General features: G+C 40.9%; 1 protein-coding gene across 1 annotated transcript in view; it reads left to right on the top strand.

Moving 5' to 3' along the window:
- The window catches only part of adamtsl4 (ADAMTS-like 4), a 197998-nt gene that overhangs the window by 6880 nt on the left and 168618 nt on the right, over positions 1-22500 (top strand). The window contains exon 2 of the mRNA XM_061881651.1: positions 4707-4770. Within this exon, the coding sequence (XP_061737635.1) occupies positions 4707-4770 (64 nt within the window). The remainder of the gene's footprint in view (positions 1-4706; positions 4771-22500) is intronic.

Genomic DNA, 22500 nt, shown 5'->3' with positions numbered 1-22500 from the left:
TTTTTTTTTTTTAAATTTTAATCATAAGTTTGAAGAAATATTTCACAAATATTCTTCGTCGAAAAAACAGAAGCTAAAATGAAGAATTAAATTAAAATGTATTTATTATTCTTTAAAATAAATAAAAAAAACTTTAACATTGACTTATATTTTCAGGAAAGAAGAGGAAGGAATTTAAAAGGTAAAATCCTAAAATAATTTTTAAGGTTGTATTTTTTCTCTAAGTTATTTTTTCTGAAAGTTATAAGAAGCAAAGTAAAAAAAATAATAATAATTTATTCAAACAAGCGAAGACTAAGTTTTTAAAATATTTTCTTGGATTTTCAAATTCTCTTTGAGTTTTGTCTCTCTTAGAATTAAAAATGTCCAGCAAAGCGAGACCAGCTTGCTAGTATCCATCCATCCATCCATCCATCCATCTTCTTCCGCTTATCCGAGGTCGGGTCGCGGGGGCAACAACCTAAGCAGGGAAACCCAGACTTCCCTCTCCCCAGCCACTTCGTCTAGCTCTTCCCGGGGGATCCCGAGGCGTTCCCAGGCCAGCCGGGAGACATAGTCTTCCCAACGTGTCCTGGGTCTTCCCCGTGGCCTCCTACCGGTTGGACGTGCCCTAAACACCTCCCTAGGGAGGCGTTCGGGTGGCATCCTGACCAGATGCCCGAACCACCTCATCTGGCTCCTCTCGATGCTAGTAATGAAATAAAATAAAAAAAAATAGAGGCAGCTCACTGGTAAGTGCTGCTATTTGAGCTATTTTTAGAACAGGCCAGCGGGCGACTCATCTGGTCCTTACGGGTGACCCCTGCTATACGTTTACCAAACAATCTGTCACTCCTAATCGCTAAATCCCAAGAAATCTTATACGTCTAGTCTCTTATGTGAACGAGCTAAATAATATTATTTGATATTTTACGGTAATGTGTTAATAATTTCACACATAAGTCGCTCCTGAGTATAAATAAGTCGCACCAAACTATGAAAATAACTGCGACTTATAGTCCGAAAAATACGGTACTTATTCATAATGACTTCTTTAAAGCTTTGCAGTCATTGGTGTGGAAAAGTCTGAAGATTGATTCTACTGTAAAAATTCAGAAATTCACCCTATAATTACTAGTAATACCATTTTTCCATTCACGGTAATGCACTGCAGAAACAGAGAATTTGACAGGGGGATAAAAGTAAGAACTAAGTCACCAGAATTTTGCAGCAAAATAACAGTAGTACTGTTTGTCACTTTATTGTAATGCACTGATAAAAAAACAAACATGGCCATAGATTTTAGGGGAAAAAAAAACATAATTTTTACTGTAAAAATCGATAGATTTCTTTATTTACAGGCGAACAGATTTTGAGACACCTCGGTCTACATGTGGGCGCTCTTTGGAGAAGGATCATCTTGGTTCGCTTATAATAAAAACCTAAACGCTTGGAAATTTTGCATTCTCCGCATGTCTACTCAGTCTGGGTACATTTTGAAAGCCGGATAGAATACAAACCCAAAAACCAGTGAAGTTGGTACGTTGTGTAAATCCTAAATAAAAACAGAATACAATGATTTGCAAATCCTTTTCAACTTATATTCAATTGAATAGACTGCAAAGACAAGATATTTAACGTTCGAACTGGAAAACTTTTTTTTTTGTGGCAATTATCAGCTTATTTGGAATTTGATGCCTGCAACATGTTTCAAAATAGTTGGCACAAGTGGCTTTTTGCAGATGATGTGGTCCTGATGGCTTCATCTGACCGGGATCTTCAGCTCTCACTGGATCGGTTCGCAGCCGAGTGTGAAGCGACCGGAATGAGAATCAGCACCTCCAAGTCCGAGTCCATGGTTCTCGCCCGGAAAAGGGTGGAGTGCCATCTCCGGGTTGGGGAGGAGACCCTGCCCCAAGTGGAGGAGTTCAAGTACCTAGGAGTCTTGTTCACGAGTGGGGGAAGAATGGATCGTGAGATCGACAGGCGGATCGGTGCGGCGTCTTCAGTAATGCGGACGTTGTACCGATCCGTTGTGGTGAAGAAGGAGCTGAGCCGGAAGGCAAAGCTCTCAATTTACCGGTCGATCTACGTTCCCATCCTCACCTATGGTCATGAGCTTTGGGTCATGACCGAAAGGATAAGATCACGGGTACAAGCGGCCCAAATGAGTTTGGGTCTCTCCCTTAGAGATAGGGTGAGAAGCTCTGCCATCCGGGAGGAACTCAAAGTAAAGCCGCTGCTCCTCCACATCGAGAGGAGCCAGATGAGGTGGTTCGGGCACCTGGTCAGGATGCCACCCGAACGCCTCCCTAGGGAGGTGTTTAGGGCACGTCCAACCGGTAGGAGGCCACGGGGAAGACCCAGGACACGTTGGGAAGACTATGTCTCCCGGCTGGCCTGGGAACGCCTCGGGATCCCCCGGGAAGAGCTAGACGTAGTGGCTGGGGAGAGGGAAGTCTGGGTTTCCCTGCTTAGGCTGCTGCCCCCGCGACCCGACCTCGGATAAGCGGAAGAAGATGGATGGATGGATAAAATGAAGTGCGATACTAGATATTTAATAAGTTTTGCCTGTGTAATTGCACACTTAACTCAGGTCACGTGCTTTAAAAAAAAAAAAATCACAATAAAAGACATTTCAAACCACATTTTAATCCATAAACCACACTATTAAAACATAAAATCTCAATTCAAGCTTCATTGGTCAAAATGGTTTGGAACAGACAGAATCTTCTAGTAAAATAACCTTTTTTAATCTGCATTATACGCCACAAAACGTCAAAAGTAAGTAAAAGTAGAAGCGCTTCCATTTTTTTTCGTCTGCACTTTGCAAGTTCACCTGCTTCATAACGCTTTAAAACCCCCAAACTTTCCAAAGCCGAGACCACATTGCGTCACCTGCCAAGCACAACCAAAGTCAACGATAGTAAGCCAAGAGCAGAAAAAGTCGATACAGGCTGTTAGATATCACGATGCTCCGCAAACCACACACAACCCAAACGAGAGGAGGACGTTCTCAACCAGAAACCACAATCTTTCAACACAAAACCGCTAATAAAAAGGTTGTTTTACAGCAGTGTGTGTGTGTGTGTGTGTGTGTGTGTGTGTGTGTGTGTGTGTGTTGCATCCACATGGTGTATGGTCCTTGAGAGAGGCATGCGGATGGAAAACATGCACACTGTTTAAAGCTACTCCAGTGCGACCGTTTATGTTTACATGACCAAAAACTGCCTGCTTTAGTCGACATGGTTGTCCGGACAACGTTGAACCTTTAACATCTTTGTATTCTGCTGCGACTTATTTTCTCAATTCCATCATGTTCCTCACCTTCTTTATCAAAACAAAGTGTTGGCACTCGCAATTTTTTGGGGCCCCTTGGTGGCTGACGCTATAGTCATACTTAATGAAAAAGGCACAGGGACTAAGTCACCGACATGTGTTTTGGGGGAAAATAGTTGAAATAAACAACAATTTATCTTGGCAATTCAGGAAATTGTTATGTATGTGTATGTATATATGTACAGTATATACAGTATTTTTTATTTTCCTGAGGGAACTATCCTGAATTAATCAATAAAGTACTAACTATATATATACAGTGGGGCAAAAAAGTATTTAGTCAGCCACCGATTGTGCAAGTTCTCGCACTTAAAATGATGACAGAGGTCTGTCATTTTCATCATAGGTACACTTCAACTGTGAGAGACAGAATGTGAAAAAAAATCCAGGAATTTTAAAGAATTTATTTGTAAATTATGGTGGAAAATAAGTATTTGGTCAACCATTCAAAGCTCTCACTGATGGAAGGAGGTTTTGGCTCCAAATCTCACGATACATGGCCCCATTCATTCTTTCCTTATCACGGATCAATCGTCCTGTCCCCTTAGCAGAAAAACAGCCCCAAAGCATGATGTTTCCACCCCCATGCTTCACAGTAGGTATGGTGTTCTTGGGATGCAACTCAGTATTCTTCTTCCTCCAAACACGACCAGTTGAGTTTATAACAAAATGGATACATGCGCCTCCGCCCGATTGTAGCTGAGATAGGCGCCAGCACCCCCCGCGACCCCAAAAGGGAACAAGCGGTAGAAAATGGATGGATGGATGGATACATGTGTGATACAGCAGAGGATTGGGAGAATGTCATGTGGTCAGATGAAACCAAAATATAACTTTTTGGTATAAACTCAACTTGTCGTGTTTGGAGGAAGAAGAATACTGAGTTGCATCCCAAGAACACCACACCTACTGTGAAGCATGGGGGTGGAACCATCATGCTTTGGGGCGTTTTTCTGCTAAGGGGACAGGACGATTGATCCGTGTTAAGGAAAGAATGAATGTGGCCATGTATCGTGAGATTTTGAGCCATCAGTGAGAGCTGTGACCAAATACTTATTTTCCACCATAATTTACAAATAAATTCTTTAAAATTCCTACAATGTGAATTCCTGGATTTTTTTTCCACATTCTGTCTCTCATCGTTGAAGTGTACCTATGATGAAAATTACAGACCTCTGTCATTGTTTTAAGTGGGAGAACTTGCACAATCGGTGGCTGACTAAATACTTTTTTGCCCCACTGTGTGTGTATATATATATATATATATATATATATGTGTGTGTGTGTATGTGTGTGCGTGTGCCTTGGAGGTCAAAGGATAATGTGGTCTTCATGTTTAAAAACCTGTATATCTTCCTGTGCTTCCGCCCCCCCCTCCCTTCCTCCAGACTCTATGTGCTGTGGGCCTTTGTGGGGGTCGCGACCTCTGTGACCAAGCCCGCCCAGAGGAAGGTGAGTCATCAGCTCCTCACACACTGACATAACTCTTAGCGAGAGGAAAGGGGAAGCCATCAAAAGCAGACTCAACACAGTCGCTTCTATGTAAAAGGCTGCTTTTCAAAAGACACACTAGGAAATAATCGGGCTGTTTCTTGGGATTTTAACCAGACGACGTTCCTCCGCCAGTTATTAATGATGACCACTACCTTCAATTATAGAAATAAATAGACAGCAGAACAAAAATCCAAAAAGCCCACGGTATGCTCACTCATACGCGGGCACATGTGCAAAGTAGAGGTGTCACATGATTAATGTGATTCTTTCTCCCGCCAGTTGTCAATGATAACCACCACCTTTCATAGCGGGGAAAAAAATAGCAAGACGTAAAATAATCAAGAATGTCGAACAGTACACTCGCCCACGCTTAGGCAAGTGTGCGTTAAAAAAACAAAGACATGTCACATAACTAATGTGGTCCGTCCTCCCGCCAGTTATTATTACCGTAAATGCCATCTTGCTCGATGAAAAGTAAAGAATCTCCAAATAATCCAGAAATGTAAAATGTAGGGTCATTAGTGCACATGTGCAAAGTAGACGAGCCACATAATTAGGGACAACGTTCCTCCCGACAGTTATTAATGATAACCACCACCACGCACAGACAAATATAAACACAAAGACAAGGTTCCTCTGCCAGTTATCAATGATGACCACTATCCTCAATTATAGAAATAAATAGACAGCAGGAAAAAAAAATCCAAAAACATATGCATGCACATGTGAAAAGTAGACGTGTCACATGATTAATGTGATTTTTTTTTTTCTCTCGCCAGTTGTCAATGATAGCCACCACGTTGCATAGTGGGAAACAAATAGAAAGACATAAAATAATCAAGAATGTCGAACAGTACACTCGCTCACACTTAGGCAAGTGTGCGTTAAAAAAACAAAGACATGTCACATAACTAATGTGGTCCGTCCTCCCGCCAGTTAATAACGTCGTAAATGCCATCTTGCCTGATGAAAAGTAAACAATCTCAAAATAATCCACAAATGTGAAATGTAGGGTCATTAGTGTACAAGCGCGTGTGCAAAGTAGACGAGCCAGCAAATTAGGGACAACGTTCCTCCCGACAGTTACTAATGATAACCACCACCATGCACAGACAAATATTAACACAAAGACAAGGTTCCTCTGCCAGTTATCAATGATGACCACTATCCTCAATTATAGAAATAAACAGACAGCAGAAGAAAAATCCAAAAACATATGCGTGCACATGTGCAAAGTACACGTGTCACATGATTAATGTGATTTTTTTTTTTTTCTCTTGTCAGTTGTCAATGATAGCCACCACGTTGCATAGTGGAAAACAAATAGAAAGACGTAAAATAATCAAGAGTGTCAAACAGTACACTCGCTCACGCTTAGGCAAGTGTGCGTTAAAAAAAAGAAGACATGTCACATAACTAATGTGGTCCGTCCTCCCGCCAGTTATTATTACCGTAAATGCCATCTTGCCCGATGAAAAGTAAACAATCTCCAAATAATCCACAAATGTAAAATGTAGGGTCATTAGTGCACATGTGCAAAGTAGACGAGCCAGCAAATTAGGGACAACGTTCCTCCCGACAGTTATTAATGATAACCACCACCATGCACAGACAAATATTAACACAAAGACAAGGTTCCTCTGCCAGTTATCAATGATGACCACTATCCTCAATTATAGAAATAAACAGACAGCAGAAGAAAAATCCAAAAACATATGCGTGCACATGTGCAAAGTACACGTGTCACATGATTAATGTGATTCTTTTTTTTTTCTCTCGCCAGTTGTCAATGATAGCCACCACGTTGCATAGTGGGAAACAAATAGAAAGACGTCAAATAATCAAAAATGTCAAACAGTACACTCGCTCACACTTAGGGAAGTGTGCCTTAAAAAATGAAGACATGTCACATAACTAATGTGGTCCGTCCTCCCGCCAGTTATTATTACCGTAAATGCCATCTTGCCCAATGAAAAGTAAAGAATCTCCAAATAATCCACAAATGTAAAATGTAGGGTCATTAGTGCACATGTGCAAAGTAGACGAGCCAGCAAATTGGGGACAAGGTTCCTCCCGACAGTTATTAATGATAACAACCACCACGCACAGACGAAAACTAACAGAGAGACAAAGTTCCTCCGACAGTTATTAATGAAGACCACTATCCTCAATTATAGAAATAAATAGACAGCAGAAAAAATATCCAAAAAGCCCACGTTATGCTCACTAATACACGGGCACATGTGCAAAGTAGACGTATCACATGATTAATGTGATTCTTTCTCCCGCCAGTTGTCAATGATAACCACCACCTTTCATAGCGGGAAAAAAAATAGCAAGACGTAAAATAATCAAGAATGTCAAACAGTACACTCGCTCACGCTTAGGCAAATGCGCGTTAAAAAAAACGAAGACATGTCACATAACTAATGTGGTCCGTCCTCCCGCCAGTTAATAACGTCGTAAATGCCATCTTGCCCGATGAAAAGTAAAGAATCTCCAAATAATCCACAAATGTAAAATGCAGGGTCATTAGTGCACATGTGCAAAGTAGACGAGCCACATAATTAGGGACAACGTTCCTCCCGACAGTTATTAATGATAACCACCACTATGCACAGACAAATATTAACACAAAGACAAGGTTCCTCTGCCAGTTATCAATGATGACCACTACCTTCAATTATAGAAATAAACAGACAGCAGAAAAAAAAATCCAAAAACATATGCCTGCACATGTGAAAAGTAGACGTGTCACATGATTAATGTGATTTTTTTTTTTATTCTCTCGCCGGTTGTCAATGATAGCCACCACGTTGCATAGTGGGGAAAAAATAGAAAGACGTAAAATAATCAAGAATGTCAAACAGTACACTCGCTCACACTTAGGCAAGTGTGCGTTAAAAAAACCAAGACATGTCACATAACTAATGTGGTCCGTCCTCCCGCCAGTTATTATTACCGTAAATGCCATCTTGCTCGATGAAAAGTAAACAATCTCAAAATAATCCACAAATGTAAAATGTCATGTGCACATGTGCAAAGTAGACGAGCCACATAATTAGGGACAACGTTCCTCCCGACAGTTATTAATGATAACCACCACCACACGCAGAGAAAAACTATCAGAAAGTTAAGGTTCCTCCGACAGTTAATAATGATGACCACTACCTTCGATTATAGAAATAAATAGACAGCAGAAAATATCCTAAAAGCCCACGGTATGTTCACTCTTACACGGGCACATGTGCAAATTAGACGGGCAACATAATTACGGACAACGTTCCTCTCGCGGGTTATTAATGATATCCACCACCTTACATAATAATTGGTCAAAAGTCATGAATTATCCAGAGTCAAACCGGAAGGTTCGTCCGCCTGTACGCGAAATAGTTACATAATTGTAATTCCTCACACCACTTATTTATAACCACCACCATGCTATGAAGAAAAATGATAGAAAGGCAACGTTCCCCAGCCAGTTATTAATGATAACCAACACCATGCACGGACAAAAACTAATAGGAAGGCAGGGTTCCTCCGCCAGTTATTAATGATGACCACTACCTTCAATTATAGACATAAATAAACACCATTGTATAAAAAAAATAAATAGAAAGACCCCAAATATTCCACAAAGTCACTAATTCATGCATGACCACATGTAGACGTACACATGTCTCGTAACTAATCCGATCCACCCTCCCACCAGTTATTGATGATAACTACCACCTTGTACGGTAGACATGAATATAAAGGCATAAAATACTCAACAAAGTTAAACTGTGCACTCGCTCACGCTTAGGCACATTTGTGTAAAAGACTAAGAAATGTCACATATGATGCGGTCTGTCCTCCCGCCAGTTATTAATAATTACCTCTACCTTGTATAACAAATAAATAAAAAGACCCCAAATATTCCACAAAGTCACTAGTTCATGCATGACCACATGGAGACGTACACATGTCACGTAACTAATCCGATCCACCCTCCCACCAGTTATTAATGATAACTACCACCTTGTACGGTTGACATAAATAAAAGATATAAAATGATCAACAAAGTTAAACTGTGCACTCGCTCACGCTTAGGCACATTTGTGTAAAAGACTAAGAAATGTCACATATGATGCGGTCTGTCCTCCCGCTAGTTATTAATAATAACCACCACCTTTTATAAAAAAATAAATAGAAAGACCCCACATATTCCACAAAGTCACTAGTTCATGTCGACATACACATGTCAAGTAACTAATCCGATCCACTTTCCCACCAGTTGTTATTGATAACTACCACCTTTTACGGTTGACATAAATAGAAAGGCACAAAATGTTCAACAAAGTTAAACAGTACACTCGCTCACGCTTAGGCACATTTGTGTAAAAGACTAAAAAATGTCTCATGTATTGCGGTCTGTCCTCCCGCCAGTTATTAATAATCCCCAGCTTGTATAAAAAATAAATAGAAAGACCCCAAATATTCTACAAAGTCTCTAATTCATGCATGACCACATTTAGACGTACGCATGTCACGTAACTAATCCGATACACCCTCCCACCAGTTATTAATGAAAACTACCACCTTTTACGGTAGACATAAAAAGGCATAAAATGTTCAACAAAGTTAAACAGTACACTCGCTCTCACACATTTATGTAAAAAAACTAAGAAATGTCACATATAAACCGGCCTGACCTCCCGCCAGTTATTAATAATAACCACCACCTTGTATAACAAATAAATAGAAAGACCCCAAATATTCCACAATGTCACTAATTCATGTATGATCACATTTAGACGTACATGTCACGTAACTAATCCGATCCACCCTCCCACCAGTTATTAATGAAAACTACCACCTTTTACGGTAGACATAAATAAAAAGGCATAAAATGATCAACAAAGTTAATCAGTACACTCGCTCGCGCACATTTCTGTAAAAAAACTAAGAAATGTCACATATAATCCGGCCTGACCTCCCGCCAGTTATTAATAATAACCACCACCTTGTATAACAAATAGAAAGACCCCAAATATTCCACAATGTCACTAATTCATGCATGACCACATTTAAACGTACACATGTCACGTAACTAATCCGATCCACCCTCCCACCAGTTATTGATGATAACTACCACCTTGTACGGTACACATAAATAAAAGCCATAAAATGATCAACAAAGTTAAACAGTACACTCGCTCACGCTAAGGCACATTTGTGTAAAAGACTAAGAAATGTCACATAGGATGCGGTCTGTCCTCCCGCCAGTTATTAATAATAACCCCCACCTTGTATAAAAAAGAAAAAGACCCCAAATATTCCACAATGTCACTAATTCATGCATGACCACATTTAGACGTACGCATGTCACGTAACTAATCCGATCCACCCTCCCACCAGTTATTGAAGATAACTACCACCTTGTACGGTAGACATAAATAGAAAGGCATAAAATGATCAACAAAGTTAAACAGTACACTCGCTTACGCTTAGGCACATTTGTGTAAAAGACTAAGAAATATCTCATGTATTGCGGTCTGTCCTCCCGCCAGTTATTAATAATCCCCAGCTTGTATACAAAATAAAAAATAAATAGAAAGACCCCAAATATTCCACAATGTCACTAATTCATACATGACCACATTTAGACGTACATGTCACGTAACTAATCCGATCCACCCTCCCACCAGTTACTGATGATAACTACCACCTTTTACGGTAGACATAAATAAAAGGCATAAAATGTTCAACAAAGTTAAACAGTACACTCGCTCACGCTTAGGCACATTTGTGTAAAAGACCAAGAAATGTCACATATGATGCGGTCTGTCCTCCCGCCAGTTATTAATAATAACCACCACCTTGTATAACAAATAAATAGAAAGACCCCACATATTCCACAAAGTCACTAGTTCATGTCGACATACACATGTCAAGTAACTAATCCGATCCACCTTCCCACCAGTTGTTATTGATAATCACCACCTTTTACGGTAGACATAAATAGAAAGGCATAAAATGTTCAACAAAGTTAAACAGTACACTCGCTCACTCTTAGGCACATTTGTGTAAAAGACTAAAAAATGTCTCATGTATTGCGGTCTGTCCTCCCGCCAGCTATTAATAATCCCCAGCTTGTATAAAAAATAAATAGAAAGACCCCAAATATTCCACAAAGTCTCTAATTCATGCATGACCACATTTAGACGTACGCATGTCACGTAACTAATCCGATACACCCTCCCACCAGTTATTAATGAAAACTACCACCTTTTACGGTAGACATAAATAAAAAGGCATAAAATGTTCAACAAAGTTAAACAGTACACTCGCTCTCACACATTTATGTAAAAAAACTAAGAAATGTCACATATAAACCGGCCTGACCTCCCGCCAGTTATTAATAATAACCACCACCTTGTACAACAAATAAATAGAAAGACCCCAAATATTCCACAATGTCACTAATTCATGCATGATCACATTTAGATGTACATGTCACGTAACTAATCCGATCCACCCTCCCACCAGTTACTAATGATAACTACCACCTTTTACGGTAGACATAAATAAAAAGGCATAAAATGTTCAACAAAGTTAAACAGTACACTTGCTCTCGCACATTTGTGTAAAAAAACTAAGAAATGTCACATATAAACCGGCCTGACCTCCCGCCAGTTATTAATAATAACCACCACCTTGTACAACAAATAAATAGAAAGACCCCAAATATTCCACAATGTCACTAATTCATGCATGATCACATTTAGATGTACATGTCACGTAACTAATCCGATCCACCCTCCCACCAGTTACTAATGATAACTACCACCTTTTACGGTAGACATAAATAAAAAGGCATAAAATGTTCAACAAAGTTAATCAGTACACTCGCTTACGCTTAGGCACATTTGTGTAAAAGACTAAGAAATGTCACATATGATGCGGTCTGTCCTCCCGCCAGTTATTAATAATAACCACCACCTTGTATAACAAATAAATAGAAAGACCCCAAATTTTCCACAATGTCACTAATTCATGCATGACCATATTTAAACGTACATGTCACGTAACTAATCCGATCCACCCTCCCACCAGTTATTAATGAAAACTACCACCTTTTACGGTAGACATAAAAAAAAGGCATAAAATGTTCAACAAAGTTAATCAGTACACTCGCTCTCGCACATTTATGTAAAAAAACTAAGAAATGTCACATATAATCCGGCCTGACCTCCCGCCAGTTATTAATAATAACCACCACCTTGTATAACAAATAAATAGAAAGACCCCAAATATTCCACAATGTCACTAATTCATGCATGACCACATTTAAACGTACACATGTCACGTAACTAATCCGATCCACCCTCCCACCAGTTATTGATGATAACTACCACCTTGTACGGTAGACATGTAAAGAAAGGCATAAAATGATCAACAAAGTTAAACATTTGTGTAAAAGACTAAGAAATGTCACACATAATGGGGTCTGTCCTCCCGCCAGTTATTAGAAATATAAAAAATAAATAGAAAGACCCCAAATATTCCACAAAGTCAACCAGTACTCTAACTCAGTGGTCCCCAACCTTTTTTTGCACCACCGTACCGGGTTAATGCAGGCAATATTTTCAGGGACCGACTTCCCACTGGTGCCTAAAATAAGTTCATGAAAAAATAGGACTCACTCTAACACTGAAATAGTGGGAGCCCTGGGCTTGTTTTTTGCAAGGAGATGCAGATGGAAATCAACTTTTGGCTACAATTTGTCACATTTGTATTTGATATGTTCATGAATGTGCATTGTATCATGTCACAAAGTTATAACAGATGGCAATTTTTTTTATTGTACATCCATAAAAAAGCTTATTGGTGTGTCTCGTGGGGCAGGTGAAAATTAAGTCAGACAAAATGTTTATGCAGTCGTGATCAAAAGTTTACATACACTTGTAAAGAACATAATGTCATGGCTGTCTTGAGTTTCCAATCACTCTTATATTTTTGTGATAAAGTGATTGGAGCACATACTTGTTGGTCACAAAAAACATTCATGAAGTTTGGTTCTTTTATGAATTTATTATGGGTCTACTGAAAATGTGAGGGTCAAAAGTATACATACAGCAATGTTAATATTTGCTTACATGTCCCTTGGCAAGTTTCACTGCAATAAGGTGCTTTTGGTAGCCATCCACAAACTTCTGGTTGCATTTCTGACCACTCCTCTTGACAAAATTGGTGCAGTTCAGTTAAATTTGTTGGTTTTCCAAGATGAACTTGTTTCTTCAGCATTGTCCACACCTTTAAGTCAGGACTGGGAAGGCCATTCTAAAACTTTCATTCTAGCTTGGCGGCATAGCTCGGTTGGTAGAGTGGCCGTGTCAGCAACTTGAGGGTTGCAGGTTCGATTCCCGCTTCCGCCATCCTAGTCACTGCCGTTGTGTCCTTGGGCAAGACACTTTACCCACCTGCTCCCAGTGCCACCCACTGGTTTAAATGTAACTTAGATATTAGGTTTCACTATGTAAAAGCGCTTTGAGTCACTAGAGAAAGGCGCTATATAAATATAATTCACTTCACTTCACACTTAGCCATTCCTTTACCACTTTTGACGTGTGTTTGGGATCATGGTCTTGAATTAAAGGCCTTACCTTTTCTCCTCCAAACATATTATTGGGTATTGTGGCCAAAAAGCTCAATTTTTGTTTGATCTGACATCACATGGACAAAGATAAGACCTTCTGGAAGAAAGTTCTGTGGTCAGATGAAACAAAAATTGAGGTATTCGGCTACAATAACCAGCAATATGTTTAGAGGAGAAAAGGTGAGGCCTTTAATGCCAGGAACACAACTCCTACCGTCAAGCATGGTGGTGGTAGTGTTATGCTCTGGGCCTGTTTTGCTGCCAATGGAACTGGTGCTTTACAGAGAGTAAATGGGACAATGAAAAAGAAGGATTACCTCCAAATTCTTCAGGACAACCTAAAATCATCAGCCCGGAGGTTGGGTCTTGGGCACAGTTGGGTGTTCCATCAGGACAATGACCAAAAGTGGTAAAGGAATGACTAAATCTGTCAGGCTTACCACTGACAGTTTGTTTGTGTTTTAGTTTTTCCTCTGTGTGTGTTTAGTATTTCCTGTTTTTAGTTCCTGTCAGCGCTCTTATTTTGTCTGTTTCCTGTTGTATATTGTAGCGTCCCAGAAGAGTTAGTGCTACAAGGGATTCTGGGTATTTGTTCTGTTGTGTTTATATTGTGTTACGGTGCGGATGTTCTCCCGAAATATGTTTTTCATTCTTGTTTGGTGTGGGTTCACAGTGTGGCGCTTATTTGTAGCAGTGTTAAAGTTGTTTATACGGCCACCCTCAGTTTGACCTGTATGGCTGTTGACCAAGTATGCCTTGCATTCACTTACGTGTGCATACGAGCCGCTTACATCATGTGACTGGGTCGGTATGCTGTTTGTATGGAGGGAAAGCGGACGTGACGCCCCCAATATTGTTGTCTGGGTGGAAACCGGGAGAATGTTTGTCCAGATTTTCGGGAAGCGCACTGAACTTCGGGAGTCTCCCGGGAAAATCGTGAGGGTTGTTAAGTATGAGTATTAGTGGTGAATGCGGTGTTACAGCGGCACCGCCACTGTATAGTACCGGCGGGCCAGCTCTAATGTTAATTTGAGATTGCCTCATTTGGCCCGCAGGCCAGAGTTTGACACCCCTGCTTTAAGATCATATCCAACAATTGCGACAACCACATTTTTACTGTTAAGTGAGTTTCAATTTTAAATAATTTCTGTTGGTGGTGTGCCTCCGCATTTTTTCAACGCAAAAAATGTGCCTCGGCTCAAAAAAGGTTGAAAAACACTGGCGTAATCCACTCAAGTCTCCGGTAAGAGCCGACTTAATATCACAATTTTCCCAAACATGGGGGCGGCATGGTGTAGTGGGTAGAACGGCCGTGCCAGAAACCTGAGGGTTGCAGGTTTGCTTCCCACCTATTGACATCCAAATCGCTGCTTTTGTGTCCTTGGGCAGGACACTTCACCCTTTGCCCCCGGTGCCGTTCACACTGGTGAATGAATGATGAATGAATGATAGGTGGTGGTCGGAGGGGCCGTAGGTGCAAACTGGCAGCCACGCTTCCGTCAGTCTACCCCAGGGCAGCTGTGGCTACTGATGTACAGTAGCTTACCACCACCAAGTGTGAATGAATGATGAGTTCTCACTTCACTGTGAGCGCTTTGAGTATATAATAATAGAAAAGCACAATATAAATCTAATCAATTGTTATTATTATTATTATCCAGAGCTTGACCGCTCCGTGTTAAAGCTTCACAACAAACAAAGAAACTCCGGCTGTGTTTCGGTTGCTAAAGGCAGCTGCAATCCACCGCTTTCCGCCAACAGCATTCTTCTTTGACGTCTCCATTATTAATTGAACAAATTGCAAAAGATTCAGCAACACAGATGTCCAAAATACTGTGTAATTATGCGATGAAAAGAGACAACTTTTAGCCGTAAGTGGTGCTGGGCTGATATATGTCTGCTATAACCCGAGACGTCACAAACAGGCGTCATCATTCTGCGACGTTTTCAACAGGAAACTCCGCGGGAAATTTAAAATTGCAATTTAGTAAACTAAAGCGGCCGTATTGGCATGTGTTGCAATGTTAATATTTCATCATTGATATATAAACTATCAGACTGTGTGGTCGCTAGTAGTGGCTTTCAGTAGGTCTTTAATGATAACTGCCACCTTTCATGGTAGACACAAACAAAAATGCATAACAAAATCCACCAAGTCAAACAATGGACTATATTCACTGATATCAAAACAAAAGTACAAACATTGTCTGAGAAAGTCAGTTGAGTGCAAAGTCCAACAGTGAGTTGAGTCAACAAGTCGACAGTTGATCCTCCTTCTCACGGCTTTTCTTCCTTCCGAAGGCCGAGACGTAAAGCCCCAAAAGCCTGCGTAATACACAAAAGCTTTGAGGGGGGGGGGGAGTCACCTGCCAGCCTCGCCATGACGTGGCGAGCGTTACAAGCAGGCCGGCCTTTGCTCTCTCTGCCAGGGTGTCTCCGGATGAAAGTCGGTCCATAACAAGCTGGCCCGCTCGGCACTTTTGGCCAATATGAAGGCGTAACAAACCTTCCCATTGAGAAGGAAACCTGCAATCCTGGCTTCCATTTTTCCCCGTGCCTCGCTTGTTAAATGCCAGTATGTGTGTGTAAACATTCTCTACACGCCTGTGGTCCTCGCCGCCTCTTTAGTGCGGTGCAAAGTCGACTAGAAAGTGCAATAATTGATGACTTTGTCGTCAATAGTCTGTAGGGCCGGCTGATAAAACGCTATCAATATGTATCGCGATATACACCTATTTAATATCGATTAAAAAATGCATTCGATAAAACCCTCGACTTATTTTTATTATTTTTCGTCGGAAGAAAGCGGAAGTTGCGAAGCAAGGTTGGTTGCATGAACAAAGGAGCTCGCTCTCTGGTAACCGAAGTGATCACTAATTAGTGTAAGTGACACGCTGACAGCCAATCAGGTAACAGCATTAAAGGGGAACATTATCACAATTCCAAAAGGGTTAAAAACAATAAAAATCAGTTCCCAGTGGCTTGTTGTGTTTTTTGAATTTTTTTTTCAAAATTTTACCGGTCCCTGAATATCCCTAAAAAAAGCTTTAAAATGCTCGATTTTCGCTATTTCCGATGTGACGATCCATTTTCCTGTGACGTCACACAGTGCTGCCAATGTAAACAAACAATGGCGAATAGCACAGCAAGATATAGCGACATTAGCTCGGATTCAGACTCAGATTTCCGCGGCTTAAGCGATTCAACAGATTACGCATGGTTGGAGTATGAAAGTATTGAAGAAGAAACTGAAGCTATTGAGCGAATAGCTATTGACGCTATTCATAGCCATAGCATGGCCGAATAGCTGCGTTAGCATCGCCGGTAAAATGTGCGGACCAAACGATCAGGACTTTCGCATCTCGTGACACTGGAGCAACTTAAATCCGTCGATTGGTAAGTGTTTGTTTCGCATTAAATGTGGGTGGAAGGAAACGTAATATAGTTGCAAATGCATCTGCAGGTTATCCATACATCTCTGTGCCATGTCTGCTTTAGCACCGCCGGTAAATAGCATGTTAGCATCGATTAGTGTAGCATGTTAGCATCAATTATCTGGCAGTCAACATCAACAAAACTCACCTTTGTGATTTCGTTGACTTTATCATTGCAAATGCATTTGCAGGTTATCCATACATCTCTGTGCCATGTCTGTCTTAGCATCGCCTGTAAAATGTGGAGACACTCTGGCACATTCAATGGGGGTCTGGCGGCAGACACTTTGGCATCTTGGGGCCAGTGGTGCAACTTGAATCCCTCCCTGTTAGTGTTGTTACACCCTCCGACAACACACCGTCGAGGCATGATGTCTCCAAGGTTCCAAAAAATAGTCAAAAAAACGGAATTACGCATGTATTGAAACAGATGGTCGGAGTATGGAGGCAGATAGCGAAAACGAAATTGAAGTAGAAACTGAGGGTTTTGAGCGAATAGCTATTGACGCTATTTGGCAATAGCGTGGGTGTACCTAATGAAGTGGCCCATAGCATGGCTCCCTTATTAGCATCGCCGGTAAAATGTGCGGACCAAACGATCAGGACTTTCGCATCTTGTGACACTGGAGCAACTTAAATCCGTCGATTGGTAAGTGTTTGTTTCGCATTAAAGGTGGGTATCTAGTTTCAAATGTACATACAGCTAGCGTAAACAGCATGTTAGCATCGATTAGCGTAGCATGTTAGCATCGATTAGCTGGCAGTCATGCTGCGACCAAATATGTCTGATTAGCAACAACATCAACAAAACTCACCTTTGTGATTTTGTTGACTTAATCGTTGCAAATGCATCTGCAGGTTATCCATACATCTCTGTGCCATGTCTGCCTTAGCATCGCCGGTCAAATGTGGAGACACTCTGGTACATTCAATGGGGGTCTGGCGGCAGACACTTTCGCATCTACGGGCCAGTGGTGCAACTTGAATCCCTCCCTGTTAGTGTTGTTACACCCTCCGACAACACACCGTCGAGGCATGATGTCTCCAAGGTTCCAAAAAATAGTCAAAAAAAACGAATTACGCATGTATTGAAACAGATGGTCGGAGTATGGAGGCAGATAGCGAAAACGAAATTGAAGTAGAAACTGAAGATTTTGAGCGAATAGCTATTGACGCTATTCGGCCATAGCATGGGTGTACCTAATGGAGTGGCCCATAGCATGGCTGCCTTATTAGCATCGCCGGTAAAATGTACGGACCAAACGATCAGGACTTTCGCATCTTGTGACACTGGAGCAACTTAAATCCGTCGATTGGTAAGTGTTTGTTTCGCATTAAAGGTGGGTATCTAGTTTCAAATGTACATGCAGCTAGCGTAAACAGCATGTTAGCATCGATTAGCGTAGCATTTTAGCATCGATTAGCTGGCAGTCATGCTGCGACCAAATATGTCTGATTAGCAACAACATCAACAAAACTCACCTTTGTGATTTCGTTGACTTAATCGTTGCAAATGCATCTGCAGGTTATCCATACATCTCTGTGCCATGTCTGTCTTAGCATCGCCGGTCAAATGTGGAGACACTCTGGTACATTCAATGGGGGTCTGGCGGCAGACACTTTGGCATCTTCGGGCCAGTGGTGCAACTTGAATCCCTCCCTGTTAGTGTTGTTACACCCTCCGACAACACACCGTCGAGGCATGATGTCTCCAAGGTTCCAAAAAATAGTAAAAAAAACGAATTACGCATGTATTGAAACAGATGGTCGGAGTATGGAGGCAGATAGCGAAAACGAAATTGAAGTAGAAACTGAAGATTTTGAGCGAATAGCTATTGACGCTATTCGGCCATAGCATGGGTGTACCTAATGGAGTGGCCCATAGCATGGCTGCCTTATTAGCATCGCCGGTAAAATGTGCGGACCAAACGATCAGGACTTTCGCATCTTGTGACACTGGAGCAACTTAAATCCGTCGATTGGTAAGTGTTTGTTTCGCATTAAAGGTGGGTATCTAGTTTCAAATGTACATACAGCTAGCGTAAACAGCATGTTAGCATCGATTAGCGTAGCATGTTAGCATCGATTAGCTGGCAGTCATGCTGCGACCAAATATGTCTGATTAGCACATAAGTCAATAACATCAACAAAACTCACCTTTTTGATTTCTTTGAGTTGATCGTTGCAAATGCATCTGCAGGTTATCCATACATCTCTGTGCCATGTCTGTCTTAGCATCGCCGGTCAAATGTGGAGACACTTTGGTACATTCAATGGGGGTCTGCCGGCAGATTTCTTGCCAGTGGTGCAACTTGAATCCCTCCCTGTTAGTGTTGTTACACCCTCCGACAACACACCGTCGAGGCATGATGTCTCCAAGGTTCCAAAAAATAGTCGAAAAAACGGAAAATAACAGAGCTGAGACCCGGTGTTTGTAATGTGTTGAAAATGAAAATGGCGGGTGTGTTACCTCGGCGACGTCACATTCTGACGTCATCGCCTCCAGCGCGATAAACAGAAAGGCGTTTAATTTGCCAAAATTCACCCATTTAGAGTTCGGAAATCGGTTAAAAAAATAGATGGTCTCTTTTCTGCACCATCAAGGTATATATTGACGCTTACATAGGTCTGCTGATAATGTTCCCCTTTAAAAGGAAAGGCCATGTAACACAGTGGTAAAAATGCCCCTCTGCCAACTTTTTCTGCCATTAAATTCAAAGTTAAAGATTAATTGCCCAAAACAATTTAAGTTTCTCAGTTGGAACATTAAATATCTTGACTTTGCAGTCTATTCAATTGAATATAAGTTGCAAAGTGACGTCATCACCGTGTGCGTTCAAGATCTGCTGGTAAAATGGCGGGAGAACAAGGAAAGCGGAAGGAGCGGGAGAGAGATGGGTGGGCAGGGGCTTGGGTCGGGGGGGGAGGGAGGGGGTCAATGCGGACAGGCCTAATGACTGTTTGTGTGTGCGTGTGTGTGTGGTGAATTATGTCGCAATGAGTGACATCAAACACACAGCTGCCACATAACTGCGGCATTAATGAGCAGTACGCAGCGACCCCGAAGGAGCCGCCGGTGACCTCTTGCGGCGACTACCGCTTCCCCTCCTCGACACTGTACGGCCAGACTGCTAACAACCATGGCTCCTTAACAGTTTTAGACACATGACCACCAGGGCGTCACTGCAACTCCTTGACAGCTGCGGGCCCCTCTTTAGGGGGGGGGGGGCTGAATTCATGACTCCGAAAGTCAGGTTTCGAGAAGCACCGGAGATCAGTTTAGGCCAGAATGGTAAATTAGTGGCGAGCTCCGTACTGCTTAAATAGTGGGGGTAGCCCCCCCTGGAGGGTGCCATGAAATGTTAGTGTGTGTGTGGGGGGGGCGTGAGAGTGTATTCGCATATATCTTGTTTAGATCAGGGGTGCCCACACTTTTTCTGCAGGCGAGCTACTTTTCAATTGACCAACTCGAGGGGATCTACCTCATTTATATATATCATTTATATTTATTTATCCATGAAAGAGACATTTTTGTAAACAAGTTAAATGTGTTTAATGATAATACAAGCATGTGTAACACATATAGATGTCTTTCTTTCACAAAGACAAGAATATAAGTTGGTGTATTACCTGATTCTGATGACTTGCATTGATTGGAATCAGACAGTAATGATGATAACGCCCACATTTTCAAATGGAGGAGAAAAAAAGTTGTCCTTTCTGTACAATACCACATGAAAGTGGTTGGTTTTTGGCATCTAATTCATCCAGCTTCCATACACTTTACAAGAAAAACATTGGCGGCAAATTCCGTAGCTTGCTTGATTGACATTCACGGCACCCGAGGGTCTTGTGAGATGACACTGGCTGCTGCCAGTTCATTATTATGAAAAAATGACAGAGAGGAAGGCGAGAAACACTTTTTATTTCAACAGACTTTCGCGCCGTCCCTTCCGTCAAAACTCTAAAGGCCGACTGCACATTTCCTATCTTCACAATAAAAGCCCTGCTTCATGCTGCCTGCGCTAACAAAATAAGAGTCTCGGAAAGCTGGCGTGCACAAGTGATGTGCACGCCAGCTTTCTGAGGGATCGCTTGTGCACGCCAGTTTTCCGAGACTCTGTATTTAGTTAGCGCAGGCAGCATGAAGCAGGGCTTTTATTGTGAAGATAGGAAATGTGCAGTCGGCCTTTAGAGTTTTGACAGAAGGTACGGCGCGAGAGTCTGTTGAAATAAAAAGTGTTTCTCGCCTTCCTCTCGGTCATATTTTCATAATAATGATCTTGCAGCAGCCAGCGTCATCTCACAAGACCCTCCGGTACCGTGAATGTCATTTAAGTGACGTCTTGGTGAAGATTGATGATCACTCATTTTTAGGTCTATTTTTTTTAAAAGCCTGGCTGGAGATCGACTGACACACCCCCCGCGGTCGACTGGTAGCTCGCGATCGACGTAATGGGCACCCCTACTTTAGATAAATAAACATTCACATCGGGGGGTCGTGAAAAATTGATGTCCCCTTGACAAGTTCCGAACATCCCCTTTCGTGCAGTGCTTCTTAAATAGAGGGGGCGTGAGAGACAATAGCGTAGTAGCATCTTAAGTCTTTGTGAAGTGAAGTGAATTATGTTTATATAGCGCTTTTCTCTAGTGACTCAAAGCACTTTTACGTAGTGAAACCCAATATCTAAGTTACATTTGAACCAGTGTGGGTGGCACTGGGAGCAGGTGGGTAAAGTGTCTTGCCCAAGGACACAACAGTAGTGACTAGGATGGTGGAAGCGGGGATCGAACCTGGAACCCTCAAGTTGCTGGCACGGCCACTCTACCAACCGAGCTATACTTCCCAAAGAACTATCTTGACACTATTTAAAACAAAACATTAACTTATATATATACATATATATATATATATATATGTATGCACATATATATGTGTATATATGTATATATACATATATGTATAAATACATGTACAGTATGTGTGTATATATACACATGTATATATTTGTATATGCATATGTATATATACATATATCTGTGTATATATTTGTATGTATATATATGTGTGTGTATATATACATATATCTGTGTATATATTTGTATGTATATATATGTATGTATGTATATGTATGTATGTATACATATATATGTATGTATACATATATATGTGTATGTATATATACGTATACATATATGTGTATGTATATATACATCTATATGTGTATGTATGTATATATACATGTGTATATGTGTATATATATATATGTGTATGTATATATGTGTGTTTATATGTGTGTATGTATATATATGTATACAGTATATGTGTATACTGTATATATGTGTATGTATATACATACATATGTGTATGTGTATATATATATATAAATATGTGTGTGTGTATATACGTGTATATGTATATATGTATGTATATATATACATATATACTTGTGTATGTATTTATATGTGTATGTATATATGTATGTTTGTGTATGTATATATATTTATACATATATACATATGTGTATGTATGTATATATATATACAGGATATATATATATATGTACACACACATATGTGTGTATATGTATGTGTATATATATATATATATAT

The sequence above is a fragment of the Nerophis ophidion genome, linkage group LG21, assembly GCF_033978795.1.
Source record: "Nerophis ophidion isolate RoL-2023_Sa linkage group LG21, RoL_Noph_v1.0, whole genome shotgun sequence".
Taxonomy (NCBI): Eukaryota; Metazoa; Chordata; class Actinopteri; order Syngnathiformes; family Syngnathidae; genus Nerophis; species Nerophis ophidion.
Note: the sequence above shows the minus strand (reverse complement) of the source record. Positions and strands in the feature narration are given on the sequence as shown.